Source organism: Archocentrus centrarchus, chromosome 11 (assembly GCF_007364275.1).
Source record: "Archocentrus centrarchus isolate MPI-CPG fArcCen1 chromosome 11, fArcCen1, whole genome shotgun sequence".
NCBI classification, from domain to species: domain Eukaryota; kingdom Metazoa; phylum Chordata; class Actinopteri; order Cichliformes; family Cichlidae; genus Archocentrus; species Archocentrus centrarchus.
Genome location: NC_044356.1, coordinates 7,395,787 through 7,411,299, shown reverse-complemented (window position 1 = coordinate 7,411,299; position 15,513 = coordinate 7,395,787). Strand labels below are relative to the sequence as shown.

At 43.0% G+C, this 15,513-nt stretch overlaps 1 protein-coding gene across 1 annotated transcript; it reads left to right on the top strand.

Annotated features, from left to right (window-relative positions):
- Positions 1 to 9,371: 9,371 nt before the first annotated feature.
- LOC115788208 (hepatic lectin-like) lies at positions 9,372 to 12,723 on the top strand. Its single transcript, XM_030741155.1, has 7 exons — positions 9,372 to 9,484; positions 9,641 to 9,724; positions 11,528 to 11,644; positions 11,885 to 11,938; positions 12,054 to 12,205; positions 12,321 to 12,445; positions 12,534 to 12,723. The coding sequence occupies exons 1-7, from the start codon at positions 9,421 to 9,423 to the stop codon at positions 12,721 to 12,723; spliced, it is 786 nt and encodes a 261-aa protein (XP_030597015.1). The 5' UTR covers positions 9,372 to 9,420.
- The last annotated feature ends 2,790 nt before the right edge of the window (positions 12,724 to 15,513 follow it).

Genomic DNA, 15,513 nt, shown 5'->3' with positions numbered 1-15,513 from the left:
CTGTAGCCAAAAACTTTTGCCTCCGATCTCTGCGGGAATCCACTTCTCTGCGGTAGCTCCTCTCGTCTCCTCTCGTTCTCCCTCCGCCATTCCACCTGTGTCCCCTTCACTTCCACTTGGAAAAAACAGTTCTTTCAAAGAAATACAGTTTTTAAAACCAAAAGAAATATACAATAATTAAAACAAATGGTTTTTAACATTCTAATATTTCAGCCATGAACTTAACACAACTAAATATATTTTTAACTGTTTTTAACCAAATATCACAAATTTATTATGAACAGCTTATTTATTACAGTTTCCCATTTTTTAACCGGGCTACACCCTCCCCCTTCTAAACGTCTGATGTCCTCATCAGGCTTCAAACATCTCAAAACATAAAACACATAAGGGGGTGTGAGCAAGCATCCTGTTTTTTTTTTTTTTTAGCTTTGCCCAATCTTTATGACAACACCTCTATGTATGATGGTGATTGGTTCATCTTTGGCAGTACCTGGTTTGTCATACGTTAGCCTAACAACTGGCTTCACTGTTCTCTTGGGGCGGATCTCAGTTTTCTCATCATGTCTGCAATCTGTCTCTCTCACATATCTTGGAGCTCTAGCATGGTGAGATCCATCCCCTTCCAAATCTTCTTCCTCAAGATCAGTTCCAGAATCAGGAACGGAATCCTGAGATTGCTGGTCTTGATCAGTCCAACGCTCTTGCTCAGCATGATCCAGCTCTGGACCTTCATCTAACTGAGAACGCGATCTCTCTTCCTCCAAAACAACAGATGACCGCCTAGCAGGTTGCCACATTTGTTGCCCCAATCTTGCTGAGCATTCATCGGCAATCCTTGCTGGTCTATAATACTCTAAATCAGAGGATGAGTCAGAGTCTTGCACCTCTCGACTCTCAGGTAAGTTTTGGGTCCATCTCTGGGTAGATGAAGTTCTGGTCTTTGGTCTGGTGGGTGGACTGCAATCCCTATTAGTCTTTGGCAACCTCACAAGTTGTCCAATAGGCAGGATATGGTCACGATGAATAGTTTTCACGCCTCCACAACCATCTTCAGGTTTGACTCTATAAACTGGAAGATTGGGCAGTTTTTCCACTACAGTGTAGGGGACAGGACTCCACCGGACTTGCAACTTATGCTTTCCTTTAAGCCCCAAGTTCTTGAGTAACACTCTGTCACCTACTTTGAGAGACTGAAAGCCAACTCTTTTGTCGTACATTCTCTTGTTCTTATGGTGACTCTTGTTGGCAGTTTCAGTGGCAAGCTGATATGCTCTCTGAAGGTCTTCCTTCAACTTTGCCACATAGCGTGAATGGCTCTCTCCTTTTCCATCCTCACCATTACCAAAACACAAATCCACTGGGAGCCGGGCTTCCCTGCCAAACATTAGATAATACGGGGAATAGCCTGTTGCATCGCATTTAGTACTGTTGTAGGCATGCACCAGAAATCCAACATGTTGACTCCACTGTTGTTTTTTCTCATCACTCAGAGTAGCAAGCATGGAAAGCAAGGTCCGGTTGAACCTTTCCGGTTGAGGGTCTCCTTGAGGGTGATACGGAGTAGTTCGGGACTTCCGCACTCCCATCATCTTCAGCATGTCTCGAATCAGGTGACTCTCGAAATCTCTGCCCTGATCTGAATGGATTCTAGAAGGCAGACCATAATGTACAAAATACTTGTCAACCAGTATCTTTGCCACAGTCTGAGCCTTCTGGTTCTTGGTAGGGAAAGCTTGTGCATAGCGAGTGAAATGATCAGTGATCACTAATACACTGCTCATGCCTTTACTATCAGGTTCCAATGAAAGGAAATCAATACATACTAGATCCATAGGGCCACTGCTTAGGATCTGATGTAATGGAGCTGCTCTCTGCGGAGGTGACTTACGGGTAATGCACTCTCCACAAGTCTTTACATGCTGCTCCACATCTCTTGACATTTTGGGCCAAAAGAACCTTCTCCTCAGGAGATCAGTGGTCCTTTCAATGCCAAGGTGTCCCAAATCATCGTGCAATGATGTCAACACAATCTTACGGAACTCCACAGGTAGAACAAGCTGAGTGAGTTCTTCACCTGAGGGTTGCCTGCTTATTCGATAAAGCAGCCCATCCTTTATTACCAGCTTATCCTTGTCTCGTTTCAGCTGGGAGAGCTCTGGATTATTCTCTGTATCCTCAGGCCATTGTTTATTCTGAACCGCTTGCAAAGCTGCTCTAATTACCGCATCCTCTTTTTGGGCACTGACCAGCTGTGGTTTTCTCAGACACTCTAAAGACTTCAATCCCATGTATGTCGGGAAAGAGTAGATGTCTGGCACACAAGCAGGAGAAGCTCCTAACTGATCAATGTACCTTGGGGGGCCATCTGAGGACTCAGAGACACAAACCTGTTGACAGACTGACTTTACATCTGCCTGCGGAATGATCTCCCATTCTGTGTTATCACTGTCTGGAAAGTTTCTGGAAAGGAGGTCAGCATCTATATTATGCCTTCCAGGTCGGTAATGGATGTCAAAGTCGTATGTGGAAAGGGCAGCAAGCCATCGATGCCCTACTGCACTAAGCTTGGCTGTGGTGAGCACATACGTCAAGGGATTGTTATCGGTGCGCACCGTGAATCGAACCCCATAAAGATAATCATGGAACTTGTCCACCACAGCCCACTTAAGTGACAGGAACTCCAGCTGATGTACTGGGTATCGTTTCTCAGATTGGCTAAGCTTTCTGCTGGCAAACGCAACTGGTCTCAATCCTTCTGGGTATTCCTGATAAAGGACAGCCCCAATCCCCTTCAAGCTTGCATCCACATGCAGGATGTACGGCTTTTCAGGGTTAGCAAAAGCTAACACAGGGGCATGAGTCAAGCAGTAGATGATCTGATGGAATGCATCTATGCAGGACTGATCCCATCTTTCACCAAAAGGTTCGGACTCACTCAGGTAAGTCTTAGTAGGGTCTCTGTTTTGCCTCTTACTTTTCTGGGTGGGAAGCATAGCCTTTCGTCAGCTTAGTCAACGGTCTGACAATGGCAGCATAGTTGGCTATGAACCTGCGATAGTATCCGCAGAAACCCAAAAAGGATTTCAATGTTTTCAGGTTTGTTGGCTGAGGCCAGCCAATGACTGCCTCAATTTTCTGTGGGTCTGGTGAAACACCATCTGCGGATACAATGTGGCCAAGAAACTTTACTTTTGGCTGGCAGAACTGACACTTCTCAAGAGAGAGTTTCAGTCCAGCCTCTGCAAGTCGGTCTAGAACTTTGAGGAGCCTTTCCTCGTGCTCTTCCAAGGACCTTCCAAAGACAATTAGGTCATCGAGGTAGACCAGTACTTGCAGCAAGTTCATGTCACCAACAGTCTTTTCCATTAACCTTTGGAAAGTTGCTGGGGCTCCAGTTATTCCCTGAGGCATTCTTTCGAACTGGAAAAAGCCCAGAGGACAAATGAATGCAGTTTTTTCTTTGTCCTCCTCAGCCATGGCTATTTGGTAATAGCCGCTCCGCAAGTCGAGAACAGAGAACCACTGGCTTCCAGACAGGGAGTCCAGTACTTCATCAATACAAGGTGTAGTGTATTGATCGGGAACTGTCCGGCTATTCAGTAGCCTGTAGTCAATGCACATCCTTATAGTCCCATTTTTCTTCCTAACGATCACAATTGGTGACGCATATGGACTACGAGACTCCTTAATGATGCCTGCACACAGGAGCTGTTGGAGGTGCTTTCTGACATCCTCAATGTCCGCAGGAGCCAGGCGGCGGGAACGCTGCCGAAAGGGTCTATCATCAGAGAGGCGAATTGTGTGCTCCACATCTCTGGCTAGCCCAACATCCCATTCCTCCTTGGAGAAGACATTTGATCGTTGAGACAGTTTTTCTCCTAATCGTCTCTTCCATTCTTCTGGGACAGGTGAATCTCCAAAATTAATCAGTTTGGCATCAATGTCTGATGTTGATGCTGACTTGGCCAGAGGAACTGTAGCAACACTCTCAGTGAGGTACATGTGTCCCAGGACCGTGCCCACTGGTATGACTGTCTCTTTCAGAGACTGGTTCTGAACCAGGATTCTGAAATTATTGACATTCACTGCATGGCCTGGTACTACCATAGGTTGCAGTAACACACTGGCCGGAAGTGGAGCCGAAGGAGAAGAGTCAAGCATCAGGATCTCTTTATCAACCGGTTGTGTGAGATCAACTTTGCAGACCACCTGCTGGTCTGCACCTGGGGGCAGAGTAAGAGGGCCAGGGCCCTGCCATGTCACCATGCCAACACTGTCTTCTGACTCACTGGCAGATGATGTAGTCTCTGCAGCTGAATGCTCACTGTTAGACTCAGCCGGTATGCCAAGAGTTTGTGTGATATCAATGCCACTTGCTCGACACTGTTCCACTAGACTCCTGACATGACTGGTATTTGTCCCTATAATAACTGGGGTCCGGTCATCAGTTCGGGGACTGGGGCAAATCAGGGCAAGAACTGTCACAATCTGACATGTCCCTGTGACCATGGCTGGGTATTCAAGGTCTACTACTACATAGCCACGATAAGGATAGCTAGCCTCTGACTCACTCAAACCCCACAGAGCAAGACCGGACACTGGTTGTATGGGGACATCCGGGAGGTACTTTTGGTACCAGGACTCAAAAATTATAGTGACCTGAGAGCCACTATCAAACAGGGCATGGCATGAGTGTCCATTAACTTTTAACTGTACAATGCTAGGTGGCCCAATCAAACCTTCAGGGATTCCAGAGTCCTGTGGGGTAAGTACGAGACTTCTCTTGACACCACAGTTAACCTCTTCCCTTGCTGGTTTTGCAGAAGGTTGGTGTACCTTTGCTAGCTTTAGAGCTTGAATCAGTTGCCTAATGACCTTGCTCTGATTTTCTGGATTACGGCATTTTGCGGCAAAGTGACCTTTCTCCCCACACCGGTAACAGAACTGTTCCTCTGTGTGTCTGGAGGGTCTGGAGAGGGAGCTAGCAGAAGCTTCCATAGTCGAAACTGTAGCTGGTTGGGCCAGAGTGTCTGATTCAGGCACTCTTTTATTTACTTTTTGCTGCAACCTCTTTAACTGCTTTTTTAAAGATGTCAGCTCAGACTCTTGAGTGTTCTCAAAAGTGTGTTCTTTGATCACAGTACCAGCACTGGGATATTCATCCTTAGGTACATGGGGCTTGGTCCCAACTGATGCAACCATGCTCTTGAGCTCTTTGATTTCAGCTTTTAGACTTTGGATCTCGGCCTGTCTTAGATCCACTGTCTGTGTTGCTTCTACTCGATGCACTGAAGTTTTGAGTTTCATCCTAGAGGCATCATACTCTTCCTCAGCCCGAACTTCACTCAAAAGCTGCAGAAAGGTAGGAGGAGCTGTCTTTCGCTCTCTTAAGCGTAGCTGGATTAACATCAGGTCAGAGGCCACTGCCCCTCTCAGTAGTTGTTCCAACCGAGCCCTATCTCTACAACTAGGGGGAAGGCCACCTCTCTGAATGACTTTAGAGAGAGCGCGCTCCAGCCTTCGGAGGAAATCGGAAAGTTTTTCTCCAGGTTGCTGCTGCATCAATCTGAATGCGAAATACAGATCATCCCCGGATTCTGCTGTTCCGAAAGCACTTTCTAGGGCTTCCAAATACACAGCAGGGCTAGCATCCGGATGGGAGGTTCGCACAGCTTTTGCAATTTCCAGTGCTGGCCCCTTTAAACTTTCCATTAATCGCCGCTTTTTTTCTTTATCAGTGCATTCACTTTCTTCTATCATGAGCCATGCCTGTTCGAGCCAGTACTCAAACTGCTCTTCCCCAGCTGGGACAGGCTGTGCTCCTGAAAAAATGCGTAAGCGTCGATAAATACCTTCTAAGGGAGGTTTAGTAGCCTTTTCCAAAAAATCCCCAACTGCTTGGAGGATGGACTCAGTAGAGTCCGTGGGGCGTTGACCAGTAGTCAGCAGGACTTTAAGGTCCTCTATGGTCTTTCCTTCAGCTGCCAATAGCCCTTTTAGTTTTTTGTCAAACTCTTCATCAGCAGTGTCAGGGGAGTTTCCTGTAGTGACTAAGGGCCAGGACCCCCTTCCCTCAGGAAGATGGACCTCTGAAGGAAGACTTGCGCCAGATAAAGTTTCTCTACTTTCACACAAAACCATCAGGTTGTCTGATCTGGCATCAAAGACCCTTCCTCTGACACAAACTCGCCCTAAGCACTTAATAGTTTCAAGAGTCTCTTCAATTTTGGATATTTCAGTATCTTCTGGAACAATGACCATTAGTCCATGGGCTTCATCCAAACCTTCACCCCTGCACCATCTCTTCAGCTCAGAAACAAGGTTTACCTTATCTGCCATTCTTAAGAGTATTGCTTCTCTACGGTTTCTTAGCTAATCCATTGAAATCTAATAAAAGGGGGGTTGTGAACATCCCAGCGGTGCCTCCATTTTATGTAGCCCGTCTGCCATATATGTAAATAACGATGCAGATGGGGCCCTAGGTTCTTTTCTCTATCTACTGTAACTGTTAACAATTAAAGATTATTCAACTCAAATTACCCCCAGAAACTAACATACACTCACACACAATAGGATTAGCAACAGAGAATGTACATTTACTACTACCACCTTGAAACCTTAAAGAGAATGAGCTTTACTATAACACAATAAACACACCAGTATTTGAAATTAAAAGAGTCAATTTACTAATAGTTCAATGAAAATAAAAGAGAAATACAAAATTAAAGTGCCTTCTGTTATTCAACTTAAATTTCAAATCATCCTTATCCTTTAACACTATGCCGGCAAAACAATATAAAAGAAAATAAATGTTGCAGGCCTGAATCGTGGCTGGAGATCGTAGTGACCTAAAACTCAGTGGTCGTTTCACTCCACCTGGAGCAACAAAATAAAATGGTGGTACCTTTTTGAAAGACACGTGTCCCGCAGGAAGAAGCTAGCCAGCAGGCCTCATCTCCGGAGCAGAACAGAAGCTCTCAGGAATCACTGCAGAACAAGATGGACTTCACCTCCACTAGAGGAACCACGGGCGTCCCCGGGCCACTCTAATTGTTGCTTGGATGCTATCTCTTTTCCTGGCCCACAAAATGTCCAGACCGGGCAGCTGTCTTGAAGCTGGGTTAGCTACTAGCCGCTTACAGTCCGATCGCTCAGTCATTAGCTACTCACTTCACCAACGAGCAGCAAACTTCCACACAGCAAACTTCAGGTCGACTTTTGCTGTTCACAGAATGGCCCACAGTCTCTGACTTATCTAACCGACAATCCAAAATGTCTGTAGCCAAAAACTTTTGCCTCCGATCTCTGCGGGAATCCACTTCTCTGCGGTAGCTCCTCTCGTCTCCTCTCGTTCTCCCTCCGCCATTCCACCTGTGTCCCCTTCACTTCCACTTGGAAAAAACAGTTCTTTCAAAGAAATACAGTTTTTAAAACCAAAAGAAATATACAATAATTAAAACAAATGGTTTTTAACATTCTTAATATTTCAGCCATGAACTTAACACAACTAAATATATTTTTAACTGTTTTTAACCAAATATCACAAATTTATTATGAACAGCTTATTTATTACAGTTTCCCATTTTTTAACCGGGCTACACACGCCTCGACCTGCAGCGCTGGGGAAACGATAATCCAGTACGAGATTCTTCAATTCCTTCTTAGATTAAATCCAGCACAAATGTGCAGAGAGAAACACAGAAATGATAATCAAATGTGTAAATCTACAGCGTTCAGGTGATGGTCGATGCTCCGGCACGCCTCGTTGAAATTTCTAACAGCAAACTCCAAAATCCTTCTTCAGATGTCTGGAAAGAAGAGAACCTTCACAGTCGCACATCTTTATACACACACACACACACACACACACACACACACACACACACACACACACACACACACACTTTCCATCCTATCACAACATCTTGATCTTTTTGTGTCACAAACTGTCTGAGCAACATCCTGCTGCACTTCCTCCCTTCATTTCACACAAACACAGATCAGCACGTTTTCTTAACATTATACTTTCTCATTCATTATATTTATTAGATTTATACTTGATTACAATTACATTTAATTAGAATAATGTATGATTGATTACACATTATACACTCATAGTAACACAGTGTGACTCCAACCACTAAAAGGCCGCTCTGGGATGGAGCATCTCTTCACAGCACCTTATTTAAGCTGACTGAACGTCCATGCAGCCACAGCCTGGACTTAAACCCAGGACCTCGAGGGCGACGGCACCAACCACCACACCACCCCCACCCATCTGGAAACATGTGACTAAACCACTCAAACATATCAGCAGGACTTTTACAGCCACATCTTTTAAATAAAAGAAATAAAATGGACCAAAGTGCCATCATATTCTTTTTAAGTTGTTTTTCCAGTGATGAGTCTTTTTGTAAGATTATTCTTCATGAATTTCTATTTCCTGTCTTCTTCGTGTTCCTGTGTAACAATTTTAGTGTTAGTTTCTTGTTCCCATGGTTACTCGTGATGGTTCGGGTTATTTTCTGACAGTTTGTCGTCTCCTGCGTGTTTCTTCACTTCCTCCCGTGTCTCATTCTCTTCATCATCTGTACCTGTGTCTCGTTTTCCTGAGCTGATTAGCCCAATCAGCCCTGAGTGGATTTATTCTGTTCTTCCTGTGTGATTCCAGTCTGTTAAGATTTAATGAACTTTTCTACTGTTGGACCTTTGTGGACTTTGTGTTTCTGATTTTTCACCACCTTTAAGTTCAAACCCTGATCAGAGTTAAACTTTTTTAAGTTTGTCTAAAATTCATTTTGAATCACAAGAACAGTTTTAGGGTTGAAGTCAGACCAGTTTTTCTCTGCTAAATGTAAAATAGCTTACTATTATGGAGAGTTTTCTTAGTGGTTACAGTTGAACCACCTGCAGCCCAACATCAACACTAAGAAGGTGGTGGTGGAGCTCTTTACATCAGGGCAGCCGCTGCAGACAGGAACAAAATACCTGGAAGAGAAAACTGGACCAATCAGTCTCATCAGTCAGGACCAGGACCTTTTTTCCTGCAGTGGTCCTCAAACGTCTGTGGCACCACACCGAGGATCATTTGAGCCAATCCTGTACATGCAGTACCTGAGAGGTCAAAATTCCTCTCATCATGGAAATTATTTTTGCATATTTGTGCATGTTTGGAAAATCAAAAGACTACAAATTATTATTATAGTTGTGAAACGTGGTCGGTTAATTGTGTGTGTTTGAAACCTTCAGCAGTTTAGAGCTCGTCAGACGTGAGCAGCTATTGGGCACTTTGTCCACACAGAAAAGGAAATTACCACATGATTTCAACTTTTAGTGGAAGGAAGTTAAACCTTCCTCATTTCTACTGCATCTTGGAAACGTCTGTTTCAGTCTCACTGAAAGACTCACAGCAGTAAAATGCCTGAAGCTGAAGTTCTGTACTCTGATGTGAAATTTACCAGAGGAAACCGGGGAGTCAGCGGTGAGTTTATCTTCTGTATTTGTGAGTGAAGATAAAATCTTTGTCTGGCTTTGAGTGAGATGTGAACACAGTGAATTTTGAAGCTCCAGTTTCATCAGCAGCCTTCATCAGTACTCACAGCACTCTGAACAGGAACGTGGTTTCATGTTTTTGCAGGAGAAGCCGTTTCCTCATCGCCCGACATCATTTACTCTGAAGTCAAGCTTTCAAAGACTCAGCCGGCCACAGCAGAGCCGCCCGGTTGGTAAAGAGTCGCACTGACAGATTTTCTCCATCACATCAGGAGTTCTCTTCACTCTTAACGCTGTTCTCAAATCAGTAACACTTCCTCGCCCGTGTTAGCGTTCCTCACACACTGCTGCTGCTTCAGACGGGCTTCACTGCTGAAGACAGTTTGTAGCTCTGGGAGTCGGCGCTGCAGACCTCTCACTTTCTCTATTCTTTGTTTTCTGAGGAGGAAAGCTTCATGTTTCCATTTCAGCAATTACAGCGACTGTAATGCATGAGCACGTTTTACTCTTCATTAGGTCTAAATTTGTTGCAGGACTCTTTTCAGAGTCATTTCCTTTGCACTTCTTAAAAATATCTACTTCACACTTGGTGAGCATGCAGCTGAAGAGGAAGGGCGGCAGGAAGTTTAAGCTTCTATAATCCTCAGCTAAAAGTTTATGAGCCTTTCTAATAATCTGTGAGGCGTTTAGGGAACTACTGAACTCTGGGATTTAATGAAGTCAGCATGTGGACTGTAGACTCCATGTTTTCAAGTTCTGCATTTCAGCCTTCATCTTTCTATCTTTCTTTCTTTCTTTCTTTCTTCTTCTTTCTTTCTTTCTTTCTTTCTTTCTTTCTTTCTTTCTTTCTTTCTTTCTTTCTTTCTTTCTTTCTTTCTTAAAATTAAACAGGCAGACAAACAATAAAACAGGTGTGACCATATTTAAAGGCTGAGGTGTTACCAGCTAACGTGGAACCAGCTGCTTAGATAAGCAGGTCCATCCACTCTGATATGAAGGTAGATGTTATGGAAGCTCGTTTCCAATACTGAAATAAATAAATATTATTTTGACATCCATTTTAGATCAAATTTCAAGTTATTTTCTCAGAAGTTTGAGTTCATGAGATGAAACCAAACAGATGAAATCCCCAAATTTTGACTTATGAAAGGTCAGAAAAATATTTTTTCTTTGGCAGAAACGAGCTTCCTGAAGATGACACTTCTGGTTACCAAGCAAACAGCTCCAAACATCGACTTTGCAGAGAAACTGCTGATGCAACAGCATCCTCTGGTGTTAACAAGCACTGATAAAAGCAGCTTAGGCCTCACAGAAAAATTAAACTCTACTGAAATGAGCAACAGAGACTAAAACTTATTTCTGTATGAGGTTGTAAAAATTGGGCTCGACTTGCCTCAAGTCGTCATTTAAGGAACATTTTGGCTCCTTGCTTTGTTTCAGGTCACCTTCAGTGTCAGTTACAGTTTGGGTTAAAGTCATTTTCTCTGTAATTAACAGGTTCCAGATGAAGACCATATAAGGAGACAGGTGGATGTTTGGTCACTAAGAGTAATAAAATCATAGTTTAGGGTCAAATATGTCTCTTTACAACTTTAACCATGTCAGGAGTTTCTTCTCCCTTTCTTTGGGTTATCAGTGTGATTACAAATATTTACAGCATCCTAAACAACATGAAGCATGAGAACATTAGGAGACCAGTGTCTCCTCCTAATGCTGTAAATATGCAGCAACAGAAAAAAAGAACAAATCATTTCTTTTTCTGGGGAGTAATTAAGTCAAGTACTGCTTTACTTTAATTAAAGTACCAAGTAACTGAGTGTATAGATAATTTGAAGGAGGGGCGTCATGTTAGCCTGATTTTCAGACTGATTTAATTATAAAAAATAAACTGAAGCATATATAACTATATTTAAAGTTCATCTAAAAAATCTGCATCTGAAGCCCCAAAATATTTATATGATTATTTATTAAGTGTTGTTAGCGGAGCTTACTTTACATCTCTGTGACATCCCTGTCTCTGCTAACTGTTCAGAGGGGTCCCAACAAGTCAAGTCATTGAGCAGAAGGTCAAAGGTCACCTGGGAGAGAGTGGGCCTGCTGGTCCTCGGTGCTCTCCTGGCTGCTGCTGTTGCTGCTCTTGGTGTTACCGGTGAGTGGGTGCAATGCTTTTTCTGATTAAAAGTCAACCGGAAACAAAATGATGTTTTATTAAAATAAAAACGTAAAAGAATTATTTTTATGTGTTTTTCTCAAACTGACTTTTTGACCTTTTTTCAGCACTTTTGTAAAATCCAGAAAAATCTGAATGAATCCAGAAACTCTTTGTCCCGTTTCAGTGAAACGCCATAAATGTTACTCAGAGATTTGTTTGTTTCTGTGTTCTGATCAGTGTCTGAAAACCTGAGGAACAAAGAAGAGCTCAAGAAACAAGAAGAGCTCAGAAGTAAGGTTCAAACTTTATGTTACAGACTTAAACTTGGGTTCACTGATTCACTGACCCTCTACAATGTAATTTAAACTGTGGAAACATTAACTTCACATTAATACTCTCATCAAAGATGAACCCTGTGATAGATGTGAAGCAGGCTGGGAGCATCATGGAGGAAAGTGCTATCATTTCTCCATCAGTAAATCCTCCTGGAACCAGAGCAGAGCTGAATGTAGAGCTAAAGGAGGAGACCTGGTTAACATAGACAGCAGGGAGGAGCAGGTATGAAACACTGCTGCAGCTTCATGTTCTCACATGTTTGATCACATCTTTATGTTTCATCATGTCAGCACAGAAAAGTCTAACAAGGTCATTTTCATCATCTGTTTCTGTTCAGAGGTTCCTGGATGGAAGAGTGAGAAACTTAATGAATGAAGCTGAGGACAAGTTCTGGATCGGACTGACAGACTCAGCAGCAGAGGGCAGATGGATGTGGGTGGACAACACACCACTGACTGAAAGGTTTGATTGTTGTAAAATATCTTTTTAATTTCCAGAATCAAAGTTTCCAGTTTTTACTGAACCAGTTCTTTCTGTTCTTCATTTTTAGTTTTTGGCTCAGTGGGGAGCCAAATAATTGGAGAGGGAAAAATCCTGAAGGAGAGAACTGTGTGAGGATGACGGAAAAAACTAGCAATCCTGACCTGAAGAGCTGGAATGATGTATCCTGCTCAGATCCTCACAGAAGTATTTGTGAGAAAGCAGAAATAAGAGAACAGATTAAATATGTATGTACCTGAGATTCAGTTCAGTGTTAAAGAACACAGTGGACTGAAAGTAACGTCACAGAGAGCAAAAAAAAAAAAAATTGGTGAATTTGAAATTAAAATATAACATTATGAATACATATCAAGCAGAGAGGGCAATAATTAGGTCTCAACAACAATTTTATGAACTTGGGGGAAAAGCACATAACACTGCATGAAAAGAGGCATATCCGTCCCCGTATACTGACGCGGGCGCCGCTAGTTATCGTCAGCTTTCGTCAGCATACGGGGCAGCGCATATTCGTTCGCCTGAGACGGATATGGTCGTTTACGTACCACCAGAAGCAGCGGGGGGGTAGAGGTACGGGGGGAGCCGGCAGGCGCGAGGTGTTAACGACTCCACTTTACATATGAATAGCAGTGCCTCAAGCCGAAGCAGCGGCGAGACCCACGTGGCTTCTCAGTCATTGGATGATAAAAATGACATCACAATTCAGTATTCACATGTGATTGGTTGGTAGATCTGTCCCCCCATTGGCCTTTATAAAGACAGGCCTGGGTAAGCCCCTCCCTAATAAATAATAACCCAGTAATAAAAATTATTTTTAATTATTATTTCTGTGATATACCTTGTATGTTATGTTGTATTCATGCCATGCTAATAACCTCAACTAAAAGGAATTCAATTAAGAGAAACAAATTGTGAGGCACAAGTTTGAATATTTTTTTTTGTTTTATTTATAAAGCAATATGCACATACACACACACACATCGTATAATCTATATATATAAAGAAAACAAAAACATTATGACATATAATGCTTTGCTACTTCTGGGCCATGTGGTGGTGGCTTTCTCTCAGAGCATGGTCCAGCATACAAACACTTATGGTGCACGGCGTTGTATTTAGGGTGAGCTTCTAGTCAGTCTTGCAGTTTGGCTCAGAGGTCACTGAGCTCCTGGCTGGGGAAGCTTGGGGGTCTTAATCCAGCCCGACACGCCCTCTGAGACGCCATCCTCCTCATCCAACATGAGGTCAGTGGTGACACCGTCCCAGAAGGCAACCTCCTTCACTGCCAGGTCACTCGTCCTCGCCTCCAGCAGCTGTTGACACAGAGCACACATTAAGTCATTATGAAACTATATGAAATATTGTGAAAAATCAGGAAACTACACTGAAAGTTTGAGTCTCTTGACTTTGAATGCACACATAGCAGATAAGACCCTGAATGCATCAGAAACAATGGTTATGTGACAAAGTACCAACTCCTGCATCCTGTGAATAAAAGACAAATGAACAAGTACTTTGAAAACATTTAACACTGATAAAAGTACTTCAGTGATTTTGGTGATTTTGGTCACAACAAACTGTCGCCTTGAGGCGACAGTTTGTTGTGATTTGCTGCTATATAAATAAAATTGAATTGAATTGAATTGAATTGAATTGAATTGAATTAACCCTTGAGGCACCTTTAAACTGATTATACACTTTTTATCTTTAGGTCCCAAAATGTTACAGCTGCTGAAACTATAAACATTCAATGTTAATTATTTTCACCTGCACTGCATCACCTTTTTATTAAAAAGGTGATGCAGTGCAGTGGTGGGCCGTCAGGGCCTGCAAGGCCTTCTCTGCTGGCCTAAAAAATATCTGAATCACAGACTGGTGTTAATTATATCCTGTCCATCAATACTTGTTACATTATTCCAAATGGTTTGTACGGTTCCTTTCACAGCTTTTCCTGTGGTCGCGCTGTTTCCAGACGTGTATTTTCATATTAAAGCATTTAACCAATCACATTTCAGCCATCATTTGTTGCCAGGGTCAAAGAAATCTGCCTGGAGGCCTTCATAATCAGTTCTGCAGGCCCCGTAGTACAAAAATAAGTGTCGATCAAACAGTTTGATCAACCAATCAGATTATGAGTTGGCAACACCGAGGCCCTCTAGCAGGCGTACGGTAACGTCAGCATATTCATATACTTTGATTGGATAGTCAGTGTACTAGCCAGAGCTAGCAAACTGCATCTGTAGCGATCTGCACAAGCAAAAATATGGTTGTGTTGATTTTATAGCTGTTTTGTCAACCCACAATGGCTGAAGGAGGAGAAGAAATGGATTTGGTTGTAGATTTATTGCCAAAGCCAAGACGGACTTTTCAAGAAAAGCTGGACATCATTAAGAAAGGTCGGGCAACTCCGAAGCTAGCAAGCCTGTCACAACCGGGAAAAGGATGTGTCCACCACTTTCAGTCCACTAATTACGAGCGGTAGCACTGGCTCACAGGCCCCGAGGAACACTGCAAATTGTATTGCTGGGAGTGCGTGTTGTTTGCCACTGATCAACATGGTGTTTGGAGCCACACTGGGTTTGTAAATTTGACTTGCCTAACCAAGGCAGCAACGAGACACCAAAGCACTGCCGGACACTTACAAGCAAAACATTCGGGGACACCAGAGCGGATCAGCTGAGCGAGCAAGTGCGCAGGGAAGCGGAGCTCCACGACGTTAAGGTGAAGAATAATAGGGAAATCTTAAAGAGACTGTTAGATTGGCTTTTTTGGGGGGGGGGCAAGCAGGAACTTTCATTTCGGGGTCACGATGACTAAAATGTTTCTCTCTTAATAATAATTTTATGAGGTTGTTATCAATGCATTTTTATATGTGTCGCAGCTGTAGCGGCAGTAAAAGCAGACTTGTGCACCTTGGGTTTGTTTCTTCGGTAAATGCTTTTATTCTGGCTACATGAGCTCTCAATCTGCGATGCAACAGCTCTTTCTACTGCATTTCTGCACAAAAAGATGTTTTTATTGCCATAAAATAG

Excerpts from the sequence above, each read along its gene's own strand:
- LOC115788208 (XM_030741155.1), top strand. The coding sequence starts at position 9,421 with ATGCCTGAAGCTGAAGTTCTGTACTCTGATGTGAAATTTACCAGAGGA. Across the intron at positions 11,939-12,053 it reads GAAACAAGAAGAGCTCAGAA|ATGAACCCTGTGATAGATGT; the intron begins GTAAGGTTCAAA and ends CTCTCATCAAAG. Across the intron at positions 12,206-12,320 it reads TAGACAGCAGGGAGGAGCAG|AGGTTCCTGGATGGAAGAGT; the intron begins GTATGAAACACT and ends GTTTCTGTTCAG.